The 23,576-nt window shown below is 52.1% G+C and overlaps 2 protein-coding genes across 2 annotated transcripts in view; one reads left to right on the forward strand and one right to left on the reverse strand.

Moving 5' to 3' along the window:
* The window catches only part of Mlxipl (MLX interacting protein like), a 25,524-nt gene extending 7,257 nt beyond the window's left edge, over window positions 1–18,267 (reverse strand). The window contains exons 1-2 of the mRNA XM_045142893.1: window positions 18,143–18,267; window positions 6,153–6,333 (exon numbers count right to left, since the gene is read on the reverse strand). Coding sequence (XP_044998828.1) covers window positions 6,153–6,333; window positions 18,143–18,267 — 306 coding nt within the window. The remainder of the gene's footprint in view (window positions 1–6,152; window positions 6,334–18,142) is intronic.
* Window positions 18,266–22,983, forward strand: Vps37d (VPS37D subunit of ESCRT-I). Its single transcript, XM_012950579.2, has 4 exons — window positions 18,266–18,403; window positions 19,791–19,962; window positions 21,266–21,348; window positions 21,861–22,983. Exons 1-4 carry the CDS (start codon window positions 18,266–18,268, stop codon window positions 22,248–22,250), a joined length of 783 nt encoding a protein of 260 aa, XP_012806033.2. The 3' UTR covers window positions 22,251–22,983.
* The last annotated feature ends 593 nt before the right edge of the window (window positions 22,984–23,576 follow it).

A 23,576-nucleotide genomic window follows, 5' to 3' on the forward strand; every position in this document is an offset into this window, starting at 1 on the left:
TAGGAGGATTGCTGAGAGCGCAAGGCCACCCTGAGACTACATAGTGAATTCCAAGTCAGCCTGAGCTAGAGTGAGACCCTACCTCGAAAACCAAAACAAAACAAAAAAAAGTAAGGGCTAGAGAGATGGTTTGGTTATCCAACGTAATCAATGCATCCAACCATGAAAAAAGTTGTCTATGTCCATGTCATGCAGTGTCCAGCCAGGTTTGGTGGTACACTACTGTAATCCTATCATTTGGGGGTGCGGAGGTGGGATGATCACGAGTCCCAGACTAATCTGGGCAACTTAACAAGACCTTATCTCAAAAGAAAATAAAATAGGCTGTGCATGGTGCTACGCGCCATTAATCCGGCAGCACTCGGAAGGCAGAGGTAGGAGGATCGCTGTAAATTCGAGGCCACCCTGAGACTACATAGTGAATTTCAGGTCAACCTGGGCTAGAGCAAGACCCTACCTTGAAAAAACAAAAAATAAGATAAAATAAAATTATTAAGAGGGGTTCTGGCCAGATGTGGTGGCTCACACCTATAATTCCAGGACTCAGGAGGCAGAGGGGAGGAGGATTGCTGTGAGTTGGAGGCCAGTCTGGGCTCCAAAGTGAGTTCCAGGTCAATCTGGGCTAGAGTGAGACCATGCTTAAAAAAAAAAAAAAGAGAGAGAGAGAGAGAGAAAGATAGAGAGAGAGAAAGAGAAGAGTTGCTACTCTGGAGATCCATGCCTTAGGAGGTGGAAAAGAAGGATTAGGAGTTCAAGGCCAGCCTGGACTATATGAGAACCTGTCTCAATCCTCCTCTTCATCCCCCCCAAAATACCCCTGCCCACACACAAAATAAATATATAAATAAGTTAACTAGGGCGCCTGAGTTGCTGCTCAGTGATCAAGGACTTGCCTAGCATGGGATGTGCAAGCCTTGGGTTCAATTCCCAGCATCACCAAAAATAAAAATAAAAGGAACCAAAGACTGGGGAGGGGAGGTAGCCCAGAGGATAAAGCCCTTGCCATGCCAGTGTGAGGACCCGAATCTGGATCCCCAGTGCCCACGTAAATGCCAAGTGAGTGTGGCCGCCCACCTGGAATCCAGCACTTGGGGGGCAGAAAAGGATCTCTGGGGCAAGCTGGCCAGCTAGACTAGCTGAATTGGCAAGTTCTGGGTTCAACTGAGAGATCCTGCCTTAGTGACTAAAGTGGACAGCAACTGAGGAAGACACTCGACGTGAACCTCCGGCGTCCACATACACACGAACGCACCCTGCACATGTGCAAACACAAGTACAAACACGCATGTGCATGCCACATGTGAAGAAAAGACCAGAACAGGGCCTGAAGAGATGGCTTAGCAGTTAAGGTGCTTGCCTGTAAAGCCTAAGGACCCAAGTTCGATTCCCCGGTACCCACATAAGCCAGATGCACAAGGTGGCACATGTATCTGGAATTATTGGCAGGGGCTGGAGGTCCTGATGAACTCTATCTCTCTCTCTGCCTCTTTCTCAAATAAATAGTTAAAAAAAAAAATAAAAGAACAAGAACAGGGCTGGAGAGATGGCTTAGCGGTTAAGCGCTTGCCTGTGAATGCTAAGGACGCCGGTTCAAGGCTCGATTCCCCAGGACCCACGTTAGCCAGATGCACAAGGGGGCGAACACGTCTGGAGTTTGTTTGCAGTGGCTGGAGGCCCTGGTGTGCCTCTCTCTCTCTCTCCCTTTATCTATCTCTGTCTGTCGCTCTCAAATAAATAAATAAAAATGAATAAAATTTTTTTAAGGGACCAGAACAAACAAACAGTAAAGCAGGAGCGTGGGGCGGGGGAGGTGGCTCTGTGGATAAGGTGCTCACAGCTCAAGCGGGAATTCCTGAGTTCAGAACCGGGACCCTAGGGAAAAGCTGGACTGCTGCATAGTGGGCTTTTGGGATCCCAACATGCTAATGATGAGATGGGACACGGAGACATAAACGTGAACACATACACATGACTAAAGATGATTTTTTCAAAAAAGCCAGGCGTGGTGGCGTACGCCTTTATTCCCAGCACTCGGGAGGCAGAGGTAGGAGGATCGCCGTGAGTTCGAGGCCACCCTGAGACTACATAGTGAATTTCAGGTCAGCCTGGACCAGAGTGAGACAATACCTCAAAAAACAAAAAAACAAAAACAAAAAAATAGATGCACAAAGTGGTGCATGCATCTGGAGTTCATTTGCGGCAAGAGGCCCTGGTGCATCCATTTCCTCCCTCCCTGCTTGCAAATAAATAAATACAAATAAATAATAATAATTTTGCTGGACATGGTAGCACACTTCACATTCCAGCACTGAGGAGGCTGAGGTGGGAGGATTGCTGAGTGTGAGGACAGCCTGAGATTACATAGTGAAATGAGGCCAGCGTGGGCTAGAGTGAGACCCTACTTTGAAAAACAATAAAGTTAATAAATAAAATAAAAAAATAATTTTAAAAGATTTTTTTTTTCAAGGTAGGGCCTAGCTCATGCTGACCTGGAATTCACTATGTAGTCTCTGGGTGACCTTAAATTCATGGGGATCCTGCTACCTCTGCCTCCAGAGTGCTGGGATTAAAGGCGTGCGCCACCACACTCAGCAAAATAATAATAATTTTCAACCAGGTTTAATGTTGTACATTTTTAATCCCAGCACTGAGGAGGCAGAGGTAGGAGGATCCCCGTGACTTCAAGGCCAGCCTGGGACTACAGAGTGAGGTCCAGGTCAGCCTGGGCTAGAGTGAAACCCTACCTTGGAAAAACTAATAATAATAACAATAGAAGTAATAGTAATTTTAAAAATATAGTAGCATGGCCCCAACTTGAGCCCAGCCCAAAGTGATAAAGTATGTCTTTCGGAAGGCCTTTAAAAAAATTTATTTATTTGCAATCAGAGCCAGAGAGAGAGATAGAAGAGAGACAGAGACAGAATGGGCACACCAGGACCTCTAGCCACTGCAAATGAACTCCAGATGCATGTGCCCCTTGTGCATCTGGCTTAGGCGGGTATGGAGGGAGGGATAGACACATAGTAGATACTTTGTAAACCCTTGCTGAGTCCATGAGGAATTCCATTATCTTAACTCCAGGGAAAGGTGTGTGAGGGCTAGGGTTTCCCCCACTGCAGGATAGGGATTTTGCTACACTGGACCAGCAGACCCCAGGTATGAGATGGAAAGGGGGAGGCATGTCACTCCCCCTTTAATCCCAGCATTCGGGAGGCAGAGGTAGGTGGATCACTGTGAGTTCAAGGCCACCCTGAGACTGCAGAGTGAGTTCCAGGTCAGCCTGGAGAAGAGTGAGACCCTACCTTGAAAAATTAAAAAAAAAAACAACAAAAAAAAAACTTTTCAACTTTTCAAATAAATGAACTTTTTCAAATAAATGAATAAGATATTTATTTATTTGCAAGCAGAGAGGTGAGGGGGAGAGGGAGAGAGGGAGAGAGACTGGGCATGCCAAGGCCTCTAACCACTGCAAACGAATTCCAGATACATGAGCCACCTGTGTTATCCGGCTTATGCAGGTACTGGGGAATTGAACCTGAGTCCTTAGGCTTCACAGGCAAACGCCTTGAACTGTTAAGTCATCTCTTCAGCCCTATTTATTTATTTATTTATTGGTTTTTTGAGGTAAGGTTTCACTCTAGCCCAGACTAACCTGGAATTCACTATGTAGTCTCAGGTGGCCTCGAACTCTCAGCAATCCTCCTACCTCTGCCTCTGGAGTGCTGGGATTAAAGGCATGCGCCACCACACCCAGCTCCAATTTTTTTTTTTTTTTAAGTTGAGCTGACCCCCAGAGCCACCCAGGAGGTAGAGCTAAGCAAAGCACACACTGCCACCCAGCCTGCCCATGGATGCTGGGCTGGCACAGGAGATGCCGCTCTCTCTATAATGGCTGCCCTTCCTACTCTGACGGGCCTCCTCCAAGGTCAATGCAGCCAGCCCCCAAGAGGAAAGACAGGCACAAGCCACCTTGCCCCAGTCCCAGCTGTAGAAAAGATAGACAGACCAGCTGTAGAGATGGCTTAGCGGTTAAGGCGTTTGCCTGCAAAGCCAAAGGACCCAGGTTCGATTCCCCAGGACCCACATTAGCCAGATGCGCAAGGGGGCGCACGTATCTGGAATACATCTGCAGTGGCTGGAGGTCCTGGCACACCCATTCTCTCTCTCCCTCTTTCTCTGTCAAATTAATTAACTTTTAAAAATTTTTTAATTATTTAAAAGAAAAGAAAGATGGGAGGAGAAGTAGAAGATAAGGTGGAAGAGGCCATGCGGACACCTAGAAGCCCACTCAGGAGGCCAAGGACAGTGTTGGCCACCAGCACCAGGGAGGACGTCATCGACAGCATTGGGAGCAGGCGACAGCTTTGTGTCCCAGCTCCTCAGGCTGGGTGACCTTATGCCGGTGCCTTGAGCTCTCTGTGCTGCCAAGTGGAGGTAATACTCTTCCTGCCTCGGGTAAGCAGGAAGGAGGAAGCACTCAGGAAAGCCCACACAGTGCCCGGCTTGCACTCAGTAAGAAACAAATTTTCATTCTTCCCTCGGCCGGCCCAAGGCAGCCCTTCTTGTGGCAGTGTGGGCTCTGATGGAGGAGGCGAGATCTCACGAATCCCAGGCTGGCCTCAAATTCGCCACGAAGCCAAGGATGACCTTGAACGGCTCCTCCTGCCTTCACCCCCCAAGTACTGGGATTACAGGCCTGCCCCACCACGACCAGTCTTGACCCAGATTTTGAACTGAGCCTTGGCCTGGTATCTGCTTCCTCTTCCTGAAGCTGCTCCTGTCCTGGGACTGAGATTGGACCTTCCTTGGGCGGGTCTCAGGTTCCTAGACTATTGGGTTTTTGTTTGTATGTTTGCTTTTTGTTTTTTTTTTTTTTTTTTTTTTTTCCGAGGTAGAGTTTTACTCTAGCTCAGGCTGAGCTGGAATTCACTAGGGAGTCTCAGGGTGGCCTCGAACTCATGGCGATTTCTCCTACCTCTGCCTCCCGAGTGCTGGGATTAAAGGCGTGCACCACCACCCCCAGCTTTAGACCACTGTGGGTTTCTTTTTGAGGGGGGAGGGCTAGGTTCTGGTTTGTTTCCAGGCAGGGTCTCATAGTGCAGATTATTGGCCTGGAACTTGCTATGTAACCAAAGCTGGCCTGGCCGTACCTGATCACCTGCTTCCACCCACCCAAACACTGGGATGACAGTGTGCACCACCATGCCTGGCTCTGGACCCCCTCAAAAGCCTTCCTTTGGATGTGGAGACCTGGACCACAGTTGGGGCAGGTCAGTTACTGAGAATGTCAGAGTTCCTCAGGAAAGTGGCAACTTAGACTAGACCTCTGGCCTTGTCTGGCCGTGTAGCGTCTCCCCTGGTGAGTGACCACAGAGGAACCTTGGTTAGAGTAGCCCCCCCACTCCTCCCAAGGCACCCTAGTTTATAATTTGCTTCCATCCCCCCTACTTCCACAGCAGTGGCTCTGGAGAAGTTTCCCTTGTCACAGAGAGGTAGCCAGGCCCAGAGAAGGCTCAAGGTCACACAGCCGGATACAAACATGAACCCAAATCTCCCAGATACAGCCCAAATCCTAGCCACACGGTCCCCTCTCCCACCAGGGTGGCCTCAGGAGGCACAGGACTGGGAAGAGTGGCTAGGAGCCAGAATGGAGCTGCAAGTCCTTTGAAGGCCAATGGGCCCTCCACCGTGTCCCTAGCTCCTCTCCGCGTCGGAAGCTGGGTGGGGGTTTGGGTTCCATATGCCCCGCCCTGGCATCTGTCCCTCCCTCCTGCTTCACTAGGCCCAGTTAGCCCCCCTGGGCTGACAAGTCAATCCCAGCCCAGCCTGGGGGGGGGAGGGACCCCAGGAAGCGATAAGAGCCTATATGTCCCTCACTCAGTGTTCCTAAAAGGGCAAAACTTGATGAACGTTTGGATTCTTGATGCAGAGTCCTCTCTGGGGTCAGAGCTTGCCACTTGCCCCGGTGGGCAGGGGCATCTGAGTAAAGAGAAAATGCAGAGTGGACACCCCTCACTCCAGCTAAGACATAGGCGTGCCCCCTCCTCTTGGTGCCAGTGGTGGAGGATAGATGCGGAGTCTGTCTACGATCTGATGCCCGGTAGGAGAAGCGCTGGTACCTCGCTGATCTCAGAGAGGTGTCCCGGGCTCACCTGGCTTCCCTTGCGATCTGCCGATCTGGGCGATGGGGTCGGGTGGTTCGGTGGCTCCTGGGCGCCGGGGTGTCCCCGGGCGGGGGGCCGCGAGATGCTCGGGGCACCGCTGCCCGCGCCTTCCCTGCTCCGGCGGCAGAGGGCTCCCCCGTGCACGGCTCGGCCCAGACTGGCTTTTAGCCTGGGGTGTGGACGGTTCCCCGCCCGTCCGCCCTCTCCGGGATGTCCTTTGCCCCTTGATCCGGTGCCTCCTTCTCTCCTTAGCACGTGGGTGGCAGCCGACCCGCCGGCTGGTGGCCTGTGGCGCAGCGGTGGCCCGGGCCGTGGGCTCAGGCGCCTGCCAATCACCGTCTGCCGCCCCGCTCGTGCCCCGATCACCTTTAATCATCACTCCCCCCTTTCCTCTCCCCGGGGGGCTTGGTCCCCAAAGTGTAGGCTGGGTGAGAAAAAGGAGGAGCCCCAGGTGTGGGAACCGGGCCCAGCGTTAGGAGGAAGCGCGTAGGGTTCTGAGCGCACTTCGAACTCCATCTCCGGCTGCAAGCTCGCTTTCTCAGGAGCTCCAGCCCTGGGGCGCAGGTTCCAGCCCGCGGGAGGCGGGGGGGGGGGGGCAGTTGATTCCTCGCCCCTCTTCTGAGCTCCCATCTCGCAGATATCCCGTCTCTCTTTCCACACCCCCTTCTCATCCCAGCCTCTTTCTGCACACTTTTCTTTCTCTTCTCTTTTCTCATTCATCCATCCATCCATTCACCACGTGTGTGTGTGTGTGTGTGTGTGAACTAAAACCCATCTGGTGGGGAGGGGTATTGAATCTATTGGTCAATGGTTAAAGATGTATACTTTCTTTTCCTTTCTTTTTTTCATGCAACTCTTTTTTTTATTTTTTTTTCACAATTTTTTATTAACATTTTCCATGATTATAAAAAATATCCCATGGTGGGCTGGAGAGATGGCTTAGCGGTTAAGCGCTTGCCTGTGAAGCCTAAGGACCCCGGTTCGAGGCTTGCTTCCCCAGGTCCCACGTTAGCCAGATGCACAAGGGGGCGCACGCGTCTGGAGTTCGTTTGCAGAGGCTGGAAGCCCTGGCACGCCCATTCTTTCTCTCTCCCTCTATCTGTCTTTCTCTGTGTGTCTGTCGCTCTCAAATAAATAAATAAAAATTTTTTTAAAAAAGTTTTAAAAAAATATCCCATGGTAATACCCTCCCTCCCCCCTTTTCTTTCTTTCTTTTTTTTTTTTCTTTCCTTTTTTTTGGTGAGCGGTTGGAGGTAGGGTTTCACCCTAGCTCAGGCTGACCTGGAATTCACTATCTAGTCTCAGGGTGGCCTCGAACTCACGGTGATCCTCCTACCTCTGCCTCCACGTGTGCCATGCCTGACTTAAAGATCCTTTTTAAAGGTAAGGGGCTGATGACCCAGGTTTGGTTCCTCAGTAACTATGTAAAGCCAAATGAAGAAAGTGGTTCATGTGTCTGGAGTTCCTTTGCAGTGGTGGGAGGCCCTGGCACACCCATTCTCTCTAATAAATAATTTAATTTTTAAAAGCCCATCTAGCCGGGCATGGTGGGACACGCCTTTAATCCCAGCACTCGGGAGGCAGACGTAGGAGGATCGCCATGAGTTCGAGGCCCTCCTGAGACTACACAGTGAATTCCAGGTCAGCCTGGGCCAGAGTGAAACCCTACCTTGAAAAACCAAAAAAATAAAAATAATAAATAAATTCTAAAAAATGGCGGTGGGGGGGGCTGGAGAGATGGCTTAACAGCTAAGGTGTTTGTCTGCAAAGTCTAAGGACTCGGGTTCAATTTCCCAGTACCCACATAAGCCAGATGCACAAGATGTTGCATGCATCTGGAGTTCATCTACAATGGCTAGAGGTCCTGATGTGCCCATTCTCTCTATCTGCCTCTCTCTCAAATAAATAAAATAAAATGAAAAAAAAATAAGTGTGTGGGGGGTGGAGAGAGATGGTTTAACAGTTAAGGCTCTTGTCTGCAAAGCCTAATGACCTAGGTTCCATTCCCCAATACCCTCATAAAGCCACATGCAGTGGCACATGCACCTGGAGTTCGTTTGTAGGGGCTGGAGGCCCTGGCATGCACAGTCCTCTCTCTGTCTCTTCACTCCATCTCTCTCTCTCTGCTTGAAAATAAATAAATAATATTAAAAAAATAATAAAACAAATGGTTGGGCAAGGTGGTGCATGCTTTTAGTCCCAGCACTCAGTAGGCAGAGGTAGGAGGATCATTGAGTTCAAGGCCTGAGACTACCTAGTGAATTCCAGGTCAGCCTGAGCTAGAGTAAAACCCTACCTCGAAAAACAAAAATAATAATAATAATAATAATAATAATAATAATAATAATAAATAAATAAAATAAAACGGCCGGAGAGATGGCTTAGCAGTTAAGGTGTTTACTTGCAAAGCCAAAGGACCCTGGTTCAAGTCTCCAGGAGCCACATTAGCCAGATGCACAAGGGGGCACATGCACCTGGAGTTCATTTGCAGTGGCTGGAGGCCCTCGTGCGCCCATTCTCTTTCTCTCTCTCATTCTCTCCATCCCTCTTTCTCTGTCAAATAAATAAGAATAAAATTTAAAAAGAGTTAAAATAAAACAAATGAGGTTTGGAGAGATTGCTCAGTGGTTAAGGTGCTTGCCCATAAAGCCTAAAGATCCAGGTTTGATTCCCCAGTACCCATGTATAGCCAGATGCACAAAGTGGTGCATGCATCAGGAATTGGTGTGCAGTGGCTAGAGGCCCTGGTGAGCCCATTCTCATTCTCTCTCTTTGCCTCTTTCTTGTTCTCTCTCAAATAAATTAAAAACAATTTTTTAATCAAGCTTATTTGCACATTTCCCAAGTGCTGGGATTAAAGACATGTGCCACCATGCCTGGCCACCTATTTTCATTTCTTTTTTTTTTTTAAAATTTTTTTTTGTTCATTTTTTATTTATTTATTTGAGAGCGACAGACACAGAGAGAAAGACAGATAGAAGGAGAGAGAGAGAGAGAACGGGCGCGCCAGGGCTTCCAGCCTCTGCAAACGAACTGCAGACGCGTGCGCCCCCTTGTGCATCTGGCTAACATGGGACCTGGGGAACCGAGCCTCGAACCAGGGTCCTTAGGCTTCACAGGCAAGCGCTTAACCGCTAAGCCATCTCTCCAGCCCCTCATTTCTTTTTTTTTAATTTTTTAATTTTATTTTTTGGTTTTTCAAGGTAGGGTCTCACTCTGGTCCAGGCTAACCTGGAATTAACTCTGTCATCTCAGGGTGACCTTGAACTCATGGCAATCCTCCTACCTCTGCCTCCCGAGTGCTGGGATTAAAGGCGTGCGCCACCACGCCCAGCCTCTTTTTTTTTTTTATTTTTTAAAATATATTTATTTATGAAAGTGAGAAAGAGAATAGGTGCACCTGGGCCTCTAGCCACTGCAAAGGAACTCAAGACACATGCACCACTGTGTGCAAACGGCTCACATAGGTCCTAGGGAACCAAACATGGGTCCTTAGCCTTAACCACTAAGCCATCTCTCCAGCCCTAATGTTTTATTTATTTATGAGAGAGAGAAAGAGAGAAGCAGATATATAGAGAGAATAGACAAACCAGGATCTGTTGCCACCTGGGTCTTTTAAAAAATATTTTATTTTTATTTATTTATTTACTTGACAGAGAAAAAGGGAGAGAGAGAGGCAGAGAGAATGGGCGTGCCAGGGCCTCCAGCCACTGCAAACAAACTCCAGACATGTGCGCCCCCTTATGTATCTGGCTAACATGGGTCCTGGGGAATCGAACCTGGGTCCTTTGGATTTGCAGGCAAACACCTTAACTGCTAAGCTATCCCTCTAGCCCCAAACCTGGGTCTTTTGCACCAACTGTGCATTTGGCTTACATTAGAGAATTGAACCTGGGTTCTTTGGCTTTGCAGGCTGGAAAGATGGCTTAGAGTTTAAGGCGTTTGCCTGCAAAGCCAAAGGACCTATGTTCAACTCCCCAGGACCCATGTAAGCCAGATGCACAAGGTGGCGCAGGCGTGTGGAGTTCCTTTGCAGTGGCTGGAGGCCCTGGTGTGCCCATTCTCTGCCTTTCTCTCTCTCTCCCCTTTCTGTGTGTGTCTGCCTCTTCCCTTCTCTCACTCTCTGAAATAAATAAAACTAAAAACAAAAATCATAAGCCATCTATCTCTCCAGCCACACTTCCACATTTTGAGTCATGGATTCTCTTGAGACTTCTGCTTGTGACCTTTGGGGTTCTCCTGGCTCCATCTCTCATTGTCCTGGATGCATTGGGATTACAGATGGCTGTGTCACTTTGCATGTGGCTTTACATGGGCACGGAGGACAGCCGAACTCAGGTCAGCAGGCTTGCAAGCAAGCGCCTTTAACAGCTCAGCCATCACCCCTGTTTGGTAATTTGTAGTGTTTTTTGTTTGTTTGTTTGTTTGTTTGGTTTTTTGAAGTAGGGTCTCACTGCAGCCCAGGCTGACCTAGAATTCACTATGGAGTCTCACGGTGGCCTCGGACTCATGGTGATCCTCCTACCTCTGCCTCCTGAGTGCTGGGATTAAAGGTGTGCGCCACCATGCCCTGCTCTAATTTGTGTTTTTAAAATATGCTATTTTATTATTTATTTGAGAAGAAAGAGGCAGAGAGAGAGAATGAGCATGCCAGTGCCTCTAGCCACTAGAAGGAAACTCCAGATGCACGTGCCACTTTGTGCATCTGTTTACATGGGTACCGGGGAATCGAACCTGGATCTTTAGGCTTCTCAGGCAAGCGAGCCACCTCTGTAACCCAACTTTTTTTTTTTTTTGGTTTTTTGAGGTAGGGTCTCACTCTGGTCCAGGCTGACCTGGAATTCACTACGTAGTCTCAGGGTGGCCTTGAACTCTCGGCGATCCTCCTACCCCTGCCTCCCAAGTGCTGGGATTAAAGGCGTGCGCCACCACACCCCGCCCAACTGTTGTTTTTGAGGCAGAGTCTCACTCTTGCCCGGGCTGACATAGAACTCACTCTGTAGTCCAGGCTGGCCCTGCAACTCCACAAAAATCCTCTCACCTCAGCCTCCTGTGCAGCTGGGATGACAGACATTAGCCGTCATATCTGGTTGTTTTTCCCCTTCCGAAGTTTGTTATTACAAGTGCTTGAGCTGTGAAGATTTCAGTTCGTGTCACTTAGCCCAACACAGCAGGAAAGCCTGGGAGTTTGTGTTGGTGTCCTGGTGTTTGCCGTTACAAAGTACTACAAAATGGGCTGGAGAGATGGCTTAGCGGTTAAACGCTTGCCTGTGAAGCCTAAGGACCCGGGTTCGAGGCTCGCTTCCCCAGGTCCCAAGACAGAAGGACTGACAGCTGGGAACCAGCTTGGGCTACATAGTGAGTTATGAACCAATCAATCGATGAACAAATCCAAATGTATTATCTTACCGACTCTAGGATTGGAGACATGGTTCAGCAGTAAAGGCTCTTGCTTGCAAAGGCTGAAAGCGTGGGTTCCATTCCCCAGTTGCCACTTAAAGCCAGATACTCAAAGCGGCACACGCGCCCGGAGTTCATTTTCAGAGGCGTGAGCGCTCACATCTTACAACTCTGGAGATTGGGAATTCAAAATGGGTTTTGCAGAGCTGAAATCGAGGTTTCAGGGTCTCTAGGGGAAGCCCTCATTTCCTGATTGTGACAGTGGGTGGCTGACTTCTGGAGTCAAGTGAGAGACCCCCTTCTTGAGCAGGTCTGTGAGGACGTGCCCAGGAAGATTAACTAAGGGGTGGGGAAGACGCCCGCTAGAGCGCACAGCCCTTCCAGTGGCAGCGAACGCGCAAAGAGGTTTCCAGAAATGGTGGCCTCTTGCCTGGTGCCCTCGCTCCTTGCTGGTGCGCGCGTCTACTGTCGCTGCCATCCTTCGTGGACCCGGGAACCCGGCTTTAACTTCCTCAGCCTTTCAACCCGGACTGAAGACCAGCGGCCCTCCAGGAATCCTCCAGGCCTGCAGTGCCAGATGGAGACTGCTGAGTCCTCCAGCCCCATGGACTGAACAGCTGCTGAGTTCTTTCTTTCGAGGTAGGGTCTCACTCTGGCTCAGGCTGACCTGGAATTCACTATGTAATCTCAGGATGGCCTCGAACTCACGGCGATCTTCCTACCTCTGCCTCCTGAGTGCTGGAATTAAAGGCGTGTGCCACAACGCCTGTATTTTTTTTTTTTTTTTAACAGCGAGAAGCAGAGAGAAGGAAAGAGAAAGAGAGAAAGAATGGGTGCGTCAGGGTATTCAGCCCCTGCAAACGAACTCCAGACGCTTATGCCAAAGTGTACATCTGGCTTGAGTGGGTCTTGGGGAATTGAATCTGGGTCCTTTGGCTTTGCAGGCAAGCACCTTAACTGCTAAGCCATCTCTCCAGCCCTTGTTTTTTTTTTTTTTTTTTGAGGTAGGTTTTCACTCCAGCCCAGGCTGACCTGGAATTCACTATGTAATCTCAGGGTGGCCTCGAACTCACAGCGGCGATCCTCCTACCTCTGCTTCCCAGGTGCTGGGATTAGAGGCGTGCACCATAATGCCTTGACTCAGTTCTTGATTATCACTCCTGTGCTGCCTCTGTTCTTTGGCTTATGGTTGTAGCTTTCAGTATCAAAGCCAATGACAGGGGCTGGAGAGATGGCTTAGCGGTTAAGACACTTGCCTGCAAAGCCTAAGGACCCAAGTTTGATTCCCCAGAACCCACTCAAGCTAAATGAGAATGGTTGGTGCATGCGTTGTGGAGTTCCTTTGCAGTTAGAAACCCTGAAACACCCATATTCATTACCCCCCACCCCCCTCACTCACTCTCTCTCTCTCTCTTAAAATTTTTTGTTTGTTTGTTTATTTTCATTTATTTGAAAGTGACAGAGAGACAAAGAGGCAGATAGAGAGAGAGAGAGAGAGAGAGAGAGAGAGAGAATGGGCACGCCAGGGCTTCCAGCCTCTGCAAACGAACTCCAGACGCATGCGCCCCCTTGTGCATGGGGCTAACGTGGGACCTGGGGAACCGAGCCTCGAACCGGGGTCCTTAGGCTTCACAGGCAAGCGCTTAACCGCTAAGCCATCTCTCCAGCCCTCTCTTAAAATTTTTAAAAGCCAAGAACCAGCCGGGCGTGGTGGTGCACGTCTTTAATCCCAGCACTCGTGAGGCAGGGGTAGGAGGATCACTGTGAGTTAGAAGCCACCCTGAGACTACATAGTGAATTCCAGGTCAGCCTGAACTAGAGTGAGACCCTACCTTGAAAAAAAAAGCCAAAAGCAGTCGCGCTTAACATTTCTCTGTGACTCTGACCCTCTTCTTCCATTGTCATTGTGACATCCACGCTCGTGAACCTTTTGCTTCCCATTTGGAATATGGAGAGAAATCACCCCACATCCAGATCCTTAACTCAGAGGCACCTGCGAAGTCCCTCTTGCCACTTGAGGTCAGCAATCCACAGGCTCCAGAGGCTAGGAGGTGGAGCTGTTTATTTTGGAATGAAATACAGAATTCCTATAGAACCTGGGCATGATGGCGCACGGCTTTAATCCCAGCACTCAGGAGGCAGAGGTAGGAGGATCACCATGAGACTGATGTCACCCTGACACTACATAGTGAATTCCAGGTCAGCTTGGGCTAGAGTGAGACCCTACCTTGAACATCCCCCCCCCCCAAAAAAAAGAAAGTGGGTGATGAGCTTGGATAGAGAAATGTCCTTGGGTGGAGAGGGGCATGAAGTAAGAATTAGTCCAGTAATAGGGCTGGGCTGGGGAACTGGACATGGGAAGAGATAACCATAGAGACTACTTTCAACATCTTGAAGTGGGGCATGGTGACCACATGTGTAACTCTACACTCTGGAGGTGGAGGCAGGAGGATGGTGAATTCATGGCCAACCTAAGCAACATGAGGAGACCTTCTAAAAAACAACAACAGGGCTGGAGAGGTGGCTTAGCAGTTAAGCGCTTGCCTGTGAAGCCTAAGGACCCCGGTTCGAGGCTCGGTTCCCCAGGTCCCACGTTAGCCAGATGCACAAGGGGGCGCACGCGTCTGGAGTGCGTTTGCAGAGGCTGGAAGCCCTGGCGTGCCCATTCTCTCTCTCTCCCTCTATCTGTCTTTCCCTCTGTGTCTGTCGCTCTCAAATAAATAAATAAATAAATAAATTTAAAAAACAACAACAAAAGGGGCTGGAATGTAACCCAACAGCAGAGCTCCTGCCTAGAATCCCCCAGTGAGGGGCTGGGGGCGTGGCTCAGTGGTAGAGCATTTGCCTAACATTAATGAGATCTGGGTACATCCCCAGCTCCTCAAAGGAATGGCACACCTTAGGGGAGCCATGAAAGGGAGGTGTCAGTCTCAAGGCAGAAATAAAAGTTGAAAAGCAGCCAGGCATGGTGGCACACACGTTTAATCCCAGCACTCAGGAGGCAGAGGTAGGAGGATCGCAATGAGTTCGAGGCCACCCTGAGATTACATAGTGAATTCTAGGTCAGCCTGAGCTAGAGTGAGACCCTACCTGGAAAAACAAAAACAAACAAATAAACAAAAGTTAAAAAACACAGAGAGAAGGCATCAGAGACAGAACAGGGGACAAGGCACCTCAGTGGCTACAGGGTGAGGTGAGCTCCTGATGGATGAAGGCTGCATCTTCCGGGTTTGGCCCCGGAATAAGGAGGGGCTGCCCTTTTGAAGGAGACAGAAGGGCAGGTCAGAGAGCACCCCAAGAGGTGGAGGCCAAAACCAGGCTTCTTTATAGAATGGACAGCAGAGAGGGACCAGGGACCCAGGAAGTGTAAGCTAGACTTAAGGAAGGCACTGGGAAAAATGAAGAGAATCAGGGCAAGAAGTGACAGGAATTTCCCTATGATCTCATTTGTGCCTGTATAGAGGAAGAAAGCTGTTAGCCCAGAGTGATCTTCCTATCTCGGCCTCCCAAGTGTTGGAATTAAAGATGTGCGCCACCACGCCTGGCCTTTTAGTTTAGTTTTCAAGGTAGGATCTCCCTCTAGTCCAGGCTGATCTGGATCTTACACTTGTAGTCTCTGGCTGGTCTTGAACTCACAGCCAATTCTCCTACCTCTGCCTCCTGAGTGCTGGGATCTAAAGGCGTGCACCACCATCCCTGGCCTCCATTAATTGAAGAAATGGAAGAGCGACACGTGGTGGTGCAATCTGTTATCCAAGCCCTTGGTAGGCTAAGGAAGGAAGACTCAGGTGGATTAGTCCTTACTGGCTTTTTCTAGTCCCTAAATTTTGTGTATTAGTTTCTTGTCAGTGTGACAGAATATCTGACAAGAAGCCACTTAAGGGAGGAAGGTTCTTTGTTTTCCAACTGTTCATCATGGTGGGGAAGACATGGTGGCAGGAGCTTGAGGCAGCTGATCACATTCAGTGCACAGTGAGGAAGCAGAGAGAGATGAATGCTGTGGCTCAGCCCACTCTCTCCTTGTGGCACAAAACCCCAGCCCATTGAATGGTGCCACCCACAGTTAAGGCAGGTCTTACCATCTCAATGAATTTAATCTAGAAAATCCCTCACAGATGTGCCCAGAGATTTGTTTCCATGGTAACTCTAAACCCTGTCAAGTTAACAATAGAGACTAACCACTGTTATCTTCTTTTTGGTTCCACTATTTGCTCCTCAATCTTCAAAACTCCTATTCAGGAGCCGGGCGTGGTGGCGCACGCCTTTAATCCCAGCACTTGGGAGGCAGAGGTAGGAGGATCGCTGAGAGCTTGAGGCCACCCTGAGACTACAGAGTTAATTCCAGGACAGCCTGAGCCAGAGTGAAACCCTACCTTGAAAAACAAAAAAACAACAACAACAAAAAAAAAAACCCTCCTATTCAGGGCTGGAGAGATGGATCAGCGAGTGGTTAAGACGCTTGATGGCAGAGCCTAATGATGGGAGTGTGATTACCCGGTTCCCACATAAAGCCAGATGCACAAAGTGCCACATGGAGCTGGAGTTTGTGGGGGCTGGAGGCCCTGACACACCCATATTCATTCTCTCTCTCTGCCTCTTTCAAGTAAATCAATAATAGTAATAATAATAATAAACAACTCTTATTCATCCCTTGAAGCCCAGCTTAGTTGTGGCCTCCTCTAATAAGTATTTCAGATTAGCCTGGTCCCTCCTCTGCATGCTTTCATAGTGCTGTGGTGAAGTGGTACAAGTTCACTTGTCATTTGATACCCTATGAACAACTCAATTTTTGTTTCTTGAGATGGGGACAATGACACTAGGTACATCTAGTTGCAAGCATAGGGCACATTATATCTGGCATGACATTGGTGTTTTGTGATGACATCTGCCATTATCTTCTTTCTGCAAATATATTTTTTTGTTTGGTTGGTTTTTCAAGTTAGGGTCTCACTCTAGCTCAGGCTGACCTGAAATTCACTATGCAGTCTCTCAGGGTGGCCTCAAACTCATGACGATCCTCCTACCTCTGCCTCTGGAGTGCTGGGATTAAAGGCGTGCACCATATGCTCAGCTTAAAAATCATGTTTTATTTATTGTAAGGGGGAGGGGGGAGGATGGATGGGCGCGCCAGGGCTTTCAGACATGGAAATGAACTCCAGACATACATACCATCTTGTACATCTGGCTTTACCTGGGTATTGGGGAATCAAACTTGGATCCTTAGGCTTTTCAGGAAACTGCCTTAACCGCTGAGCCATCTCTCCAGCTCAATATTTATTTATTTGCTTTTTCGAGGTAGGGTCTCACTCTAGCTCAGCTGACCTGGAATGCACTATGTAGTCTCAGGGTGGTCTCGAATACATGGCGATCTTCCTACCTCTGCCTCATGAGTGCTGGAATTAAAGGCGGGCGCCACCACACATGGCTTTCAGTATTTATTTTTTAAATTATTCTTTTCTATTAATTTCTATTTCTAATGCTGGGGATGGGATCCAGGGTCTTATGCATACCAGACAAGCTCCCTACCACTGTGCCACACCCTTAGCCTTCACTGGGGGATTCTAGGCAGGTGCTCTACCACTGAGCCACGCCCCCAGCCCCTCACTGGGGGATTCTAGGCAGGAGCTCTACCACTGAGCCACGCCCCCAGCCCCTCACTGGGGGATTCTAGGCAGGAGCTCTACCACTGAGCCACGCCCCCAGCCCCTCACTGGGGGATTCTAGGCAGGAGCTCTACCACTGAGCCACGCTCCAGCCCCTCACTGGGGGATTCTAGGCAGGAGCTCTACCACTGAGCCACGCCCCCAGCCCCTCACTGGGAGATTCTAGGCAGGAGCTCTACCACTGAGCCACGCCCCAGCCCCTCACTGGGAGATTCTAGGCAGGAGTTCTACCACTGAGCCACGCCCCCAGCCCCTCACTGGCGATTCTAGGCAGGGGCTCTACCACTGAGCCAAGCCCCCAGCCCCTCACTGGGAGATTCTAGGCAGGAGCTCTACCACTGAGCCACGCCCCCAGCCCTTCCCTGGAGGATGCTAGGCAGGCGCTCTACCACCCTCCCATTTCCTCACCAGGTTCTAGGCAAGTTTCATTTATCCACACCCCCAGCAAAGGCACTCTGTGTTCACTACTTCAAAAGGTCAGAGTGTATTAGCTCCCCATTTTGCAGAAGAGACAAATGGGCCATGGAGGGGATGAATGATTTGTCCCAAGTTTGCAACCCGACAGGAGATTTGGCGTCCTAGCTAAACTCAGAGAAAAATCATACAAATCCAAATGGGAACGTGCAAAATACCCCTACAAAGTGTAGGCGCCTGGGCTGGGAGCGTCCGTGCCTAGGTGGGAAGGGGCGCGGTGGATGTTGGCAGGATGGAGTGAGCAGAGTGGAAAGCCTTAGGTTTCGGGAGGGCGGCGGAGGAGATCGGTGTCTGGCGCGAGCCCGTGGGGGCGGCTCGTCTGTGTCGGGGTGACTCGGGGGTGCGGTCTGTCTCCTCCCTGCCCCCCCCCCACTCCCAGCCCCGCGGCCGCGTCCCCTTTAAGAGCGTCCGGGACGCCCCCTGGTGGCTGAGTGAGGGCACAGGCGCTCGCGGCCGGAGCGGGAGCCGGATCCCGGAGCCGGAGCCGGAGCCGGAGCGGAGCCGGGGCGGAGCGGGGCCGATCGGGCCGAGCCAGCAGCCGAGCTGGGGGCGCGGGCGGGCGGCATGTACCGGGCCCGGGCGGCACGGGCGGGGCCGGAGCCCGGCAGCCCGGGGCGCTTTGGGATCCTCAGTACCGGACAGCTCCGGGACCTGCTGCAAGATGAACCGAAGCTGGACCGGATCGTGCGGCTCAGCAGGAAGGTATCTCGGGGGGCGCGGGCCGGGGGGCCGTGGGGAGGGACGGGCCGCGGCCTGCGGGACCTGGAGACCCATCCGGAGGCCTCTGCGAGACGGGGCCTCGGGGGCCGTGGGAGCCTGGCACGTCCGAGTGGGCCCCACGTAGTCGCCCCCCGGGGGGGGGGCGAGGGGGGTGCGCCCCGCGAGTCGGCCTGGGGCGGATGGTCGCGGGGCGAGGAAGGGGTGCGCCCGTGCACCCCGGGATGGCCGTGCGAGGCGTGCCTTACGGAGGATGCTCCGGGGAGGTGTGTTCTGGGAGGCTGGCTGTGTTGTGGGGGGCCCTGGCTCGCACACCCACGTTCTGTTGGGCCAGAAAAGGGGGAGGCGCCTTGCACGGGGGAGCACTGAGGGCCTGCTTGACACCTGGGGAGTAGGGGGGAGGAGGATCGCTGAGAAAGAGGGGTACGGCATTCCAGGGAAGGAGAAGGGGGAAGCTTTGTGTCTGTTGTTGGGGAGGGGTGTGGAAATCCAAGCTGTGGATATCTCTAGGCCACCATAGGAGAAAGTTGTATATTTCACTGGAAGATAGGCCTGGGCTGGTCGTCTGTTGGGGGGCAGAAAGGGAAAGTGTGTGTATTGGAAGGAGCCAGACCAGGAGGGGCATGTGCATGGATGAGGGGACATGGGGAGGGGATTTCGTTCTTGGGGAGTGGGGGGCTGGAGGAGAGAGGTCTGGCCTTCCTACAAACAGGCTGAAAGCGTACTCTAGGGCCCCCGGGGCTGCCTTCTGCAAGGAGAACAGTAAGCAGGTACTAGGGGCCACAGAAGCGAAGGGGGTGTGTAATCGCGGGGGTAAGGGGTTCCACTCGAGGGGATGCAAGACAAGAGAGGGTGACCCGATAGGAGTGTCTGCCAAGGGACAGGGCAGACATCTCTGGGGAGAGTATGAGCAGGGGTTGGGAGTGTTTTGCACACAAACACCTGAGGAGGAGGAAAACAAAGGCCTGGGAACCGAGGCAAGCTGTCCATGCACAGAAAAGGGGACAGAGGAGGGAGGGGCCTCCTCGGGGACCTGAGCAGACATATTAATTGAAAAATTAAAAATTAACTAACATTTGTAGAGGCCTTCATAGTTTGGCTCACTTAAATCTCTCAACAACCCCGTAAGGTAGGCGTTTTGTAGGAGACAAGAGTGAGGCCCAGAGAGAGGGGACCCAAGGCAGCCAGGTCCCCTGCCAGACAGGGTTCCTCCACCTGTTGGACCTGTCACCCCTGCCTCTGCAGATTGGGGCTTCGAAGACACCTTGGGTTTAGCCTACGATGATGTGTCACTCAGGGTGAATTATAGGTGACCCCCGGGGGCAAACTCTGTGCTGGGATTCTTAGCTCTGCTTCCTCCCCCCCCCCAAAGTTCCAGGGTCTGCAGCTGGAACGAGAGGCGTGCCTGGCCTCCAACTATGCTCTGGCCAAGGAGAACCTGGCCTTGCGGCCCCGCCTGGAGATGGGCCGGACTGCCCTGGCTATCAAGTACCAAGAGCTTCGAGAGGTGGCCGAGAACTGCGCTGACAAGCTGCAGCGACTGGGTGAGGAGGCCCGGGGACTGGGGTGGGTTGGTGCTGGCATGGGCTAGGTTCTGAAGGGTGAGACTTGACTAGAGGTTCTTCTGGGCAAATTTGTGAGACATTGCTTTGGCCTGCTACAGAGTGGCGTCGAAGAGTGTTGGGGACAGTTAGAAAGCTGGTGGTGCGTGCCTGTCACGCCAGAACTTGGGAGGTAGAGGCCCGAGGATCACTATAAGTTCAAGGCCAATCCTGGGCTACACTGTGAGTTCCAGGCCAGCTTGGGCTACATATCGGCATGAGAACCTGTTTCAGAAACAAACAGGGCTGGAGATATAGCTCAGTTTCTAGAGTGCTTTTGTGGTACGTATGAGGCCCTGGGTTTGATACCCAGCACCACACAGACCAGGAGAGTTGCAGATCGGCCTGGGATATGAGACTGTCTCAAAGCAGACAGACAGACAGACAAAGAGGTGGGTTGGTGAGGCCTTATGGGGGCCCCTGAGCAGTGAAATAAAATGAGCCAATATCATGGGGTGCTGGAAAGATCAAAGCCCCTGCTGGTCTAGGCTGACCTGGAATTCACTCTGTATTCTCAGGCTGGTCTCGAACTCACGGCGATCCCCCTACCTCTGCCTCCTGAGTGCTGGGATTAAAGGCTTGCGCCACCACGCCTGGCTCCCTGCTTTCTCTTTTTCACTAGGACTTGGGGCAGAGCATTAGTGGGGGCTGCACATCTGGCCTAGCAGCTTGTGTGATGGTACCCTCGTTTGGAAAGGGGGTTGATCGTCCGGCCAGCATCACTGAGCAGTGCCCCTGGGATTAATATGACACAGATAAGAAACTTGAGCAGGTGAGGCGGTACATACCTGGAATCCCAACATTTGGGAGACAGAAGCCGGAGTTCAAGGTCATCCTCAGCTACATAGTGAATGAGTTCCAGGCTAGCCTGGGCTACACGAGACCCTGTCTTATAAAACCAAAAGTTCTCAGCTAGGGATATGGCCCAGTTGGTAGAGTGCTCACCTAGTGTGTATGAGGCACTGGGTTCAATTCCCAGCACCCCATCAGCTGGGTTTTGTGCAGAAGGGCAATCCCAGCACTCAGAAAGTGGAGGCAGGAGGATCAGGACTTCAAGGTCATCCTCAGCTACATAGCAAGCTGGAGGCCAGCCTGGGCTACATAACACCCTGTCAAAAAAAAAAAAACCAGTAACAACAACAACAACAAAAAAGACAATTGAGGAAACAAATATCCCAGAGACGGGAAGGAAAAGTCTAGAATCGATGGGAAGAGTCAGTCCATTCTGTCCATCTGTGATCCTCAGAGGACAGCATGCATCGTTGGAGCCCTCACTGCGCGCTGGGCTGGCTGCAGGCCGAGCTGGAAGAGGCCGAGCAGGAGGCCGAGGTGAGGGAATGGGAACAGGGAGACCCATCCCGTCCTACTTGGGCGCTTTTTTACACGGAGGTCGTGGAAGCTCCTCCTCTGAGAAGCCCTCCGTGGTTGCCTGGCCGCCAGGGGGGGAGGAAAAAAAAAAGCTAGGATGGTTGTCGCCTACCTGACCATCCTGGGACAGCAGAGCTCAAATGTCCCCACCTGTGGCTTTCCCCCTGATAGTCTTGGGCATATCTGGGGGTGGGGGGTGGCCCTGGAGGGCTGGGTCTGCAGAGGAGTGACGGTCACTTCTCTGGGCTGGGTTAGGGAGCACATGTTTAATACTGAGTGTGGAGGGAATGGAGATATCCTTTTCCTTGGAATTCTGGAGAGAGATTTGTTTCCTGTCTGGGGCAGGGTCAGGCTAATGCCCAGGGCCTCTGCTGCTTGGTCCACGTGAAAGGGTGGGATCCAGGTGTCCCGGGGTGGGGAGAAGACCAGCCCCTGTGCCCCACTTTTAACTTTTCGTCCCGCCTGTGGCACAGGGTCAGATGGAGCAGCTGCTGCTAGGCGAGCAGAGCCTGGAGGCCTTCCTGCCCGCCTTCCAGCGGGGCCGGGCACTGGCCCACTTGAGGCGGACCCAGGCCGAGAAGTTGCAGGAGCTACTGAGGCGTCGGGAGCGCTCTGGCCAGCCGGCCCCCACTGCTGCTGCTGCTGCTGCTGCTGCTGCTGCTGCGGAGCCCCCCAAACCCTTCCCTGCTGCAGCCGTCCTGCCCACTGGGGCCGCCCGGGGACCACCACCATCAGTACCCCGGAGCCTGCCCCCTTTGGACTCCCGCCCAGTGCCCCCGTTAAAGGGCTCCCCCGGGTGCCCCCTCGGCCCAGCCCCTCTGCTGAGCCCACGGCCCTCGCAGCCCGAACCCCCCCATCGGTAGGAACCAGGGTGCGGCCCCCCAGAAGGGGGCCCAGACAAACTTGATTCGTGGCTCCTCCTCCTCCCCCACGGCCTGGGTGGGGGGAGGGGCAGGCCCCTCTCCCCCCCTGGCCTCAGGCAGGCCACCGGCCCTGGAGGCTGAGCTGGGGACGAGGGGCTCCCCGAAGAGGCCCCCCATTAGGCTGGGGGTGGGGTGGGCAGGATACTGGGCCTCAGTGGCCCAGGAAACTCTTGCCTTTTTGTTTTTGTTTTTGTTTTCTCTCCCCTGCTGGGGCCTCTAGCGTGCTGGGCCAGCTCCCCAAATGAAAGGACTTTACTTATATATGGGGGCCTGGGATGTTGGCCGCTTCCCTGAGTGTGTGTGGGGGGGTCCTGCCTGGGGACCCTGTAGCACCCTGACACTTCACTGGGCTCACGCGAACACCATCAATTTCGGTGAGCTTACCCTCTCCCAGTTCTAGGGCCCACCGCCTAGGAGCCAGGTGGTCAAGCCCCAGCTGCGGGGTCAGGGACACCCCCAGGGCATTGCAACTGTCTCTGGGGCAAGGTAGGCCAGGGGCATCCGCCCTGCACAGGTGATTGTGGGCCATCCCCAGGAAAGACCATTCTGTATTTTTCTGTCCCTGTCTCCTTAGAATGGAACCTTTTTGAGGGCAGGTCCTTGTCTTTGTACGTTCTGTCCCCAGCCCCGCCTCCTAGGGGCCGTCAATAAATGTGATGATGAATGACGAGGATGGAGTCTCCTCTCTTCTCCCTCAACCAGCCTCCGCACCCTGACTCTGGAGATGTTCTTCCTCCTTCTTCCCACCCAAAGCCCGGGGGCCGTTCTGCAGGCCGCCTCTTCCAAGAAGTTCTCTCTGATTCCCGGCCCAGGAGCGCCTTCCCTCGCCCTTGTCTCGCAGCACTTCCCACCAGAGGTGCACACGGCTGCTTTGTCCTCTCCAAGGTCTCCGGTTGGGTCGACTCGTCTGTGTGCAAGGTCTCCTTTTGCTGGTGGCTTGTCAGCCCGTCAGAATGGCACCTTCCATCTCCCCAGGTGATGGAGTGTTTCTGTAAGAGTGCAGGTATCCGCCCTCAGCTAGGGGGAACACCAAGTGGCCAGCTTGGCTGCTAAGTGTGGGGCAAGAAGATAATTGAGCCGAATGAGGTGTGGTGGGGCATGCCTTTGATCCCAGCACCGGGGAGGCAGAGCACCGTGAGTTCGAGGCCACCCTGAGACTACATAGTGAATTCCAGGTCAGCCTGGGCTAGAGTGAGACCCTATCTTGGGAAAAAAAAAAAAAAAGAAAGAAAAGAAAAAGAAAGAAAGAAAAAAAGGAAGAAAGAT

This window comes from Jaculus jaculus, chromosome 2 (genome assembly GCF_020740685.1).
Source record: "Jaculus jaculus isolate mJacJac1 chromosome 2, mJacJac1.mat.Y.cur, whole genome shotgun sequence".
Lineage (NCBI taxonomy): Eukaryota > Metazoa > Chordata > Mammalia > Rodentia > Dipodidae > Jaculus > Jaculus jaculus.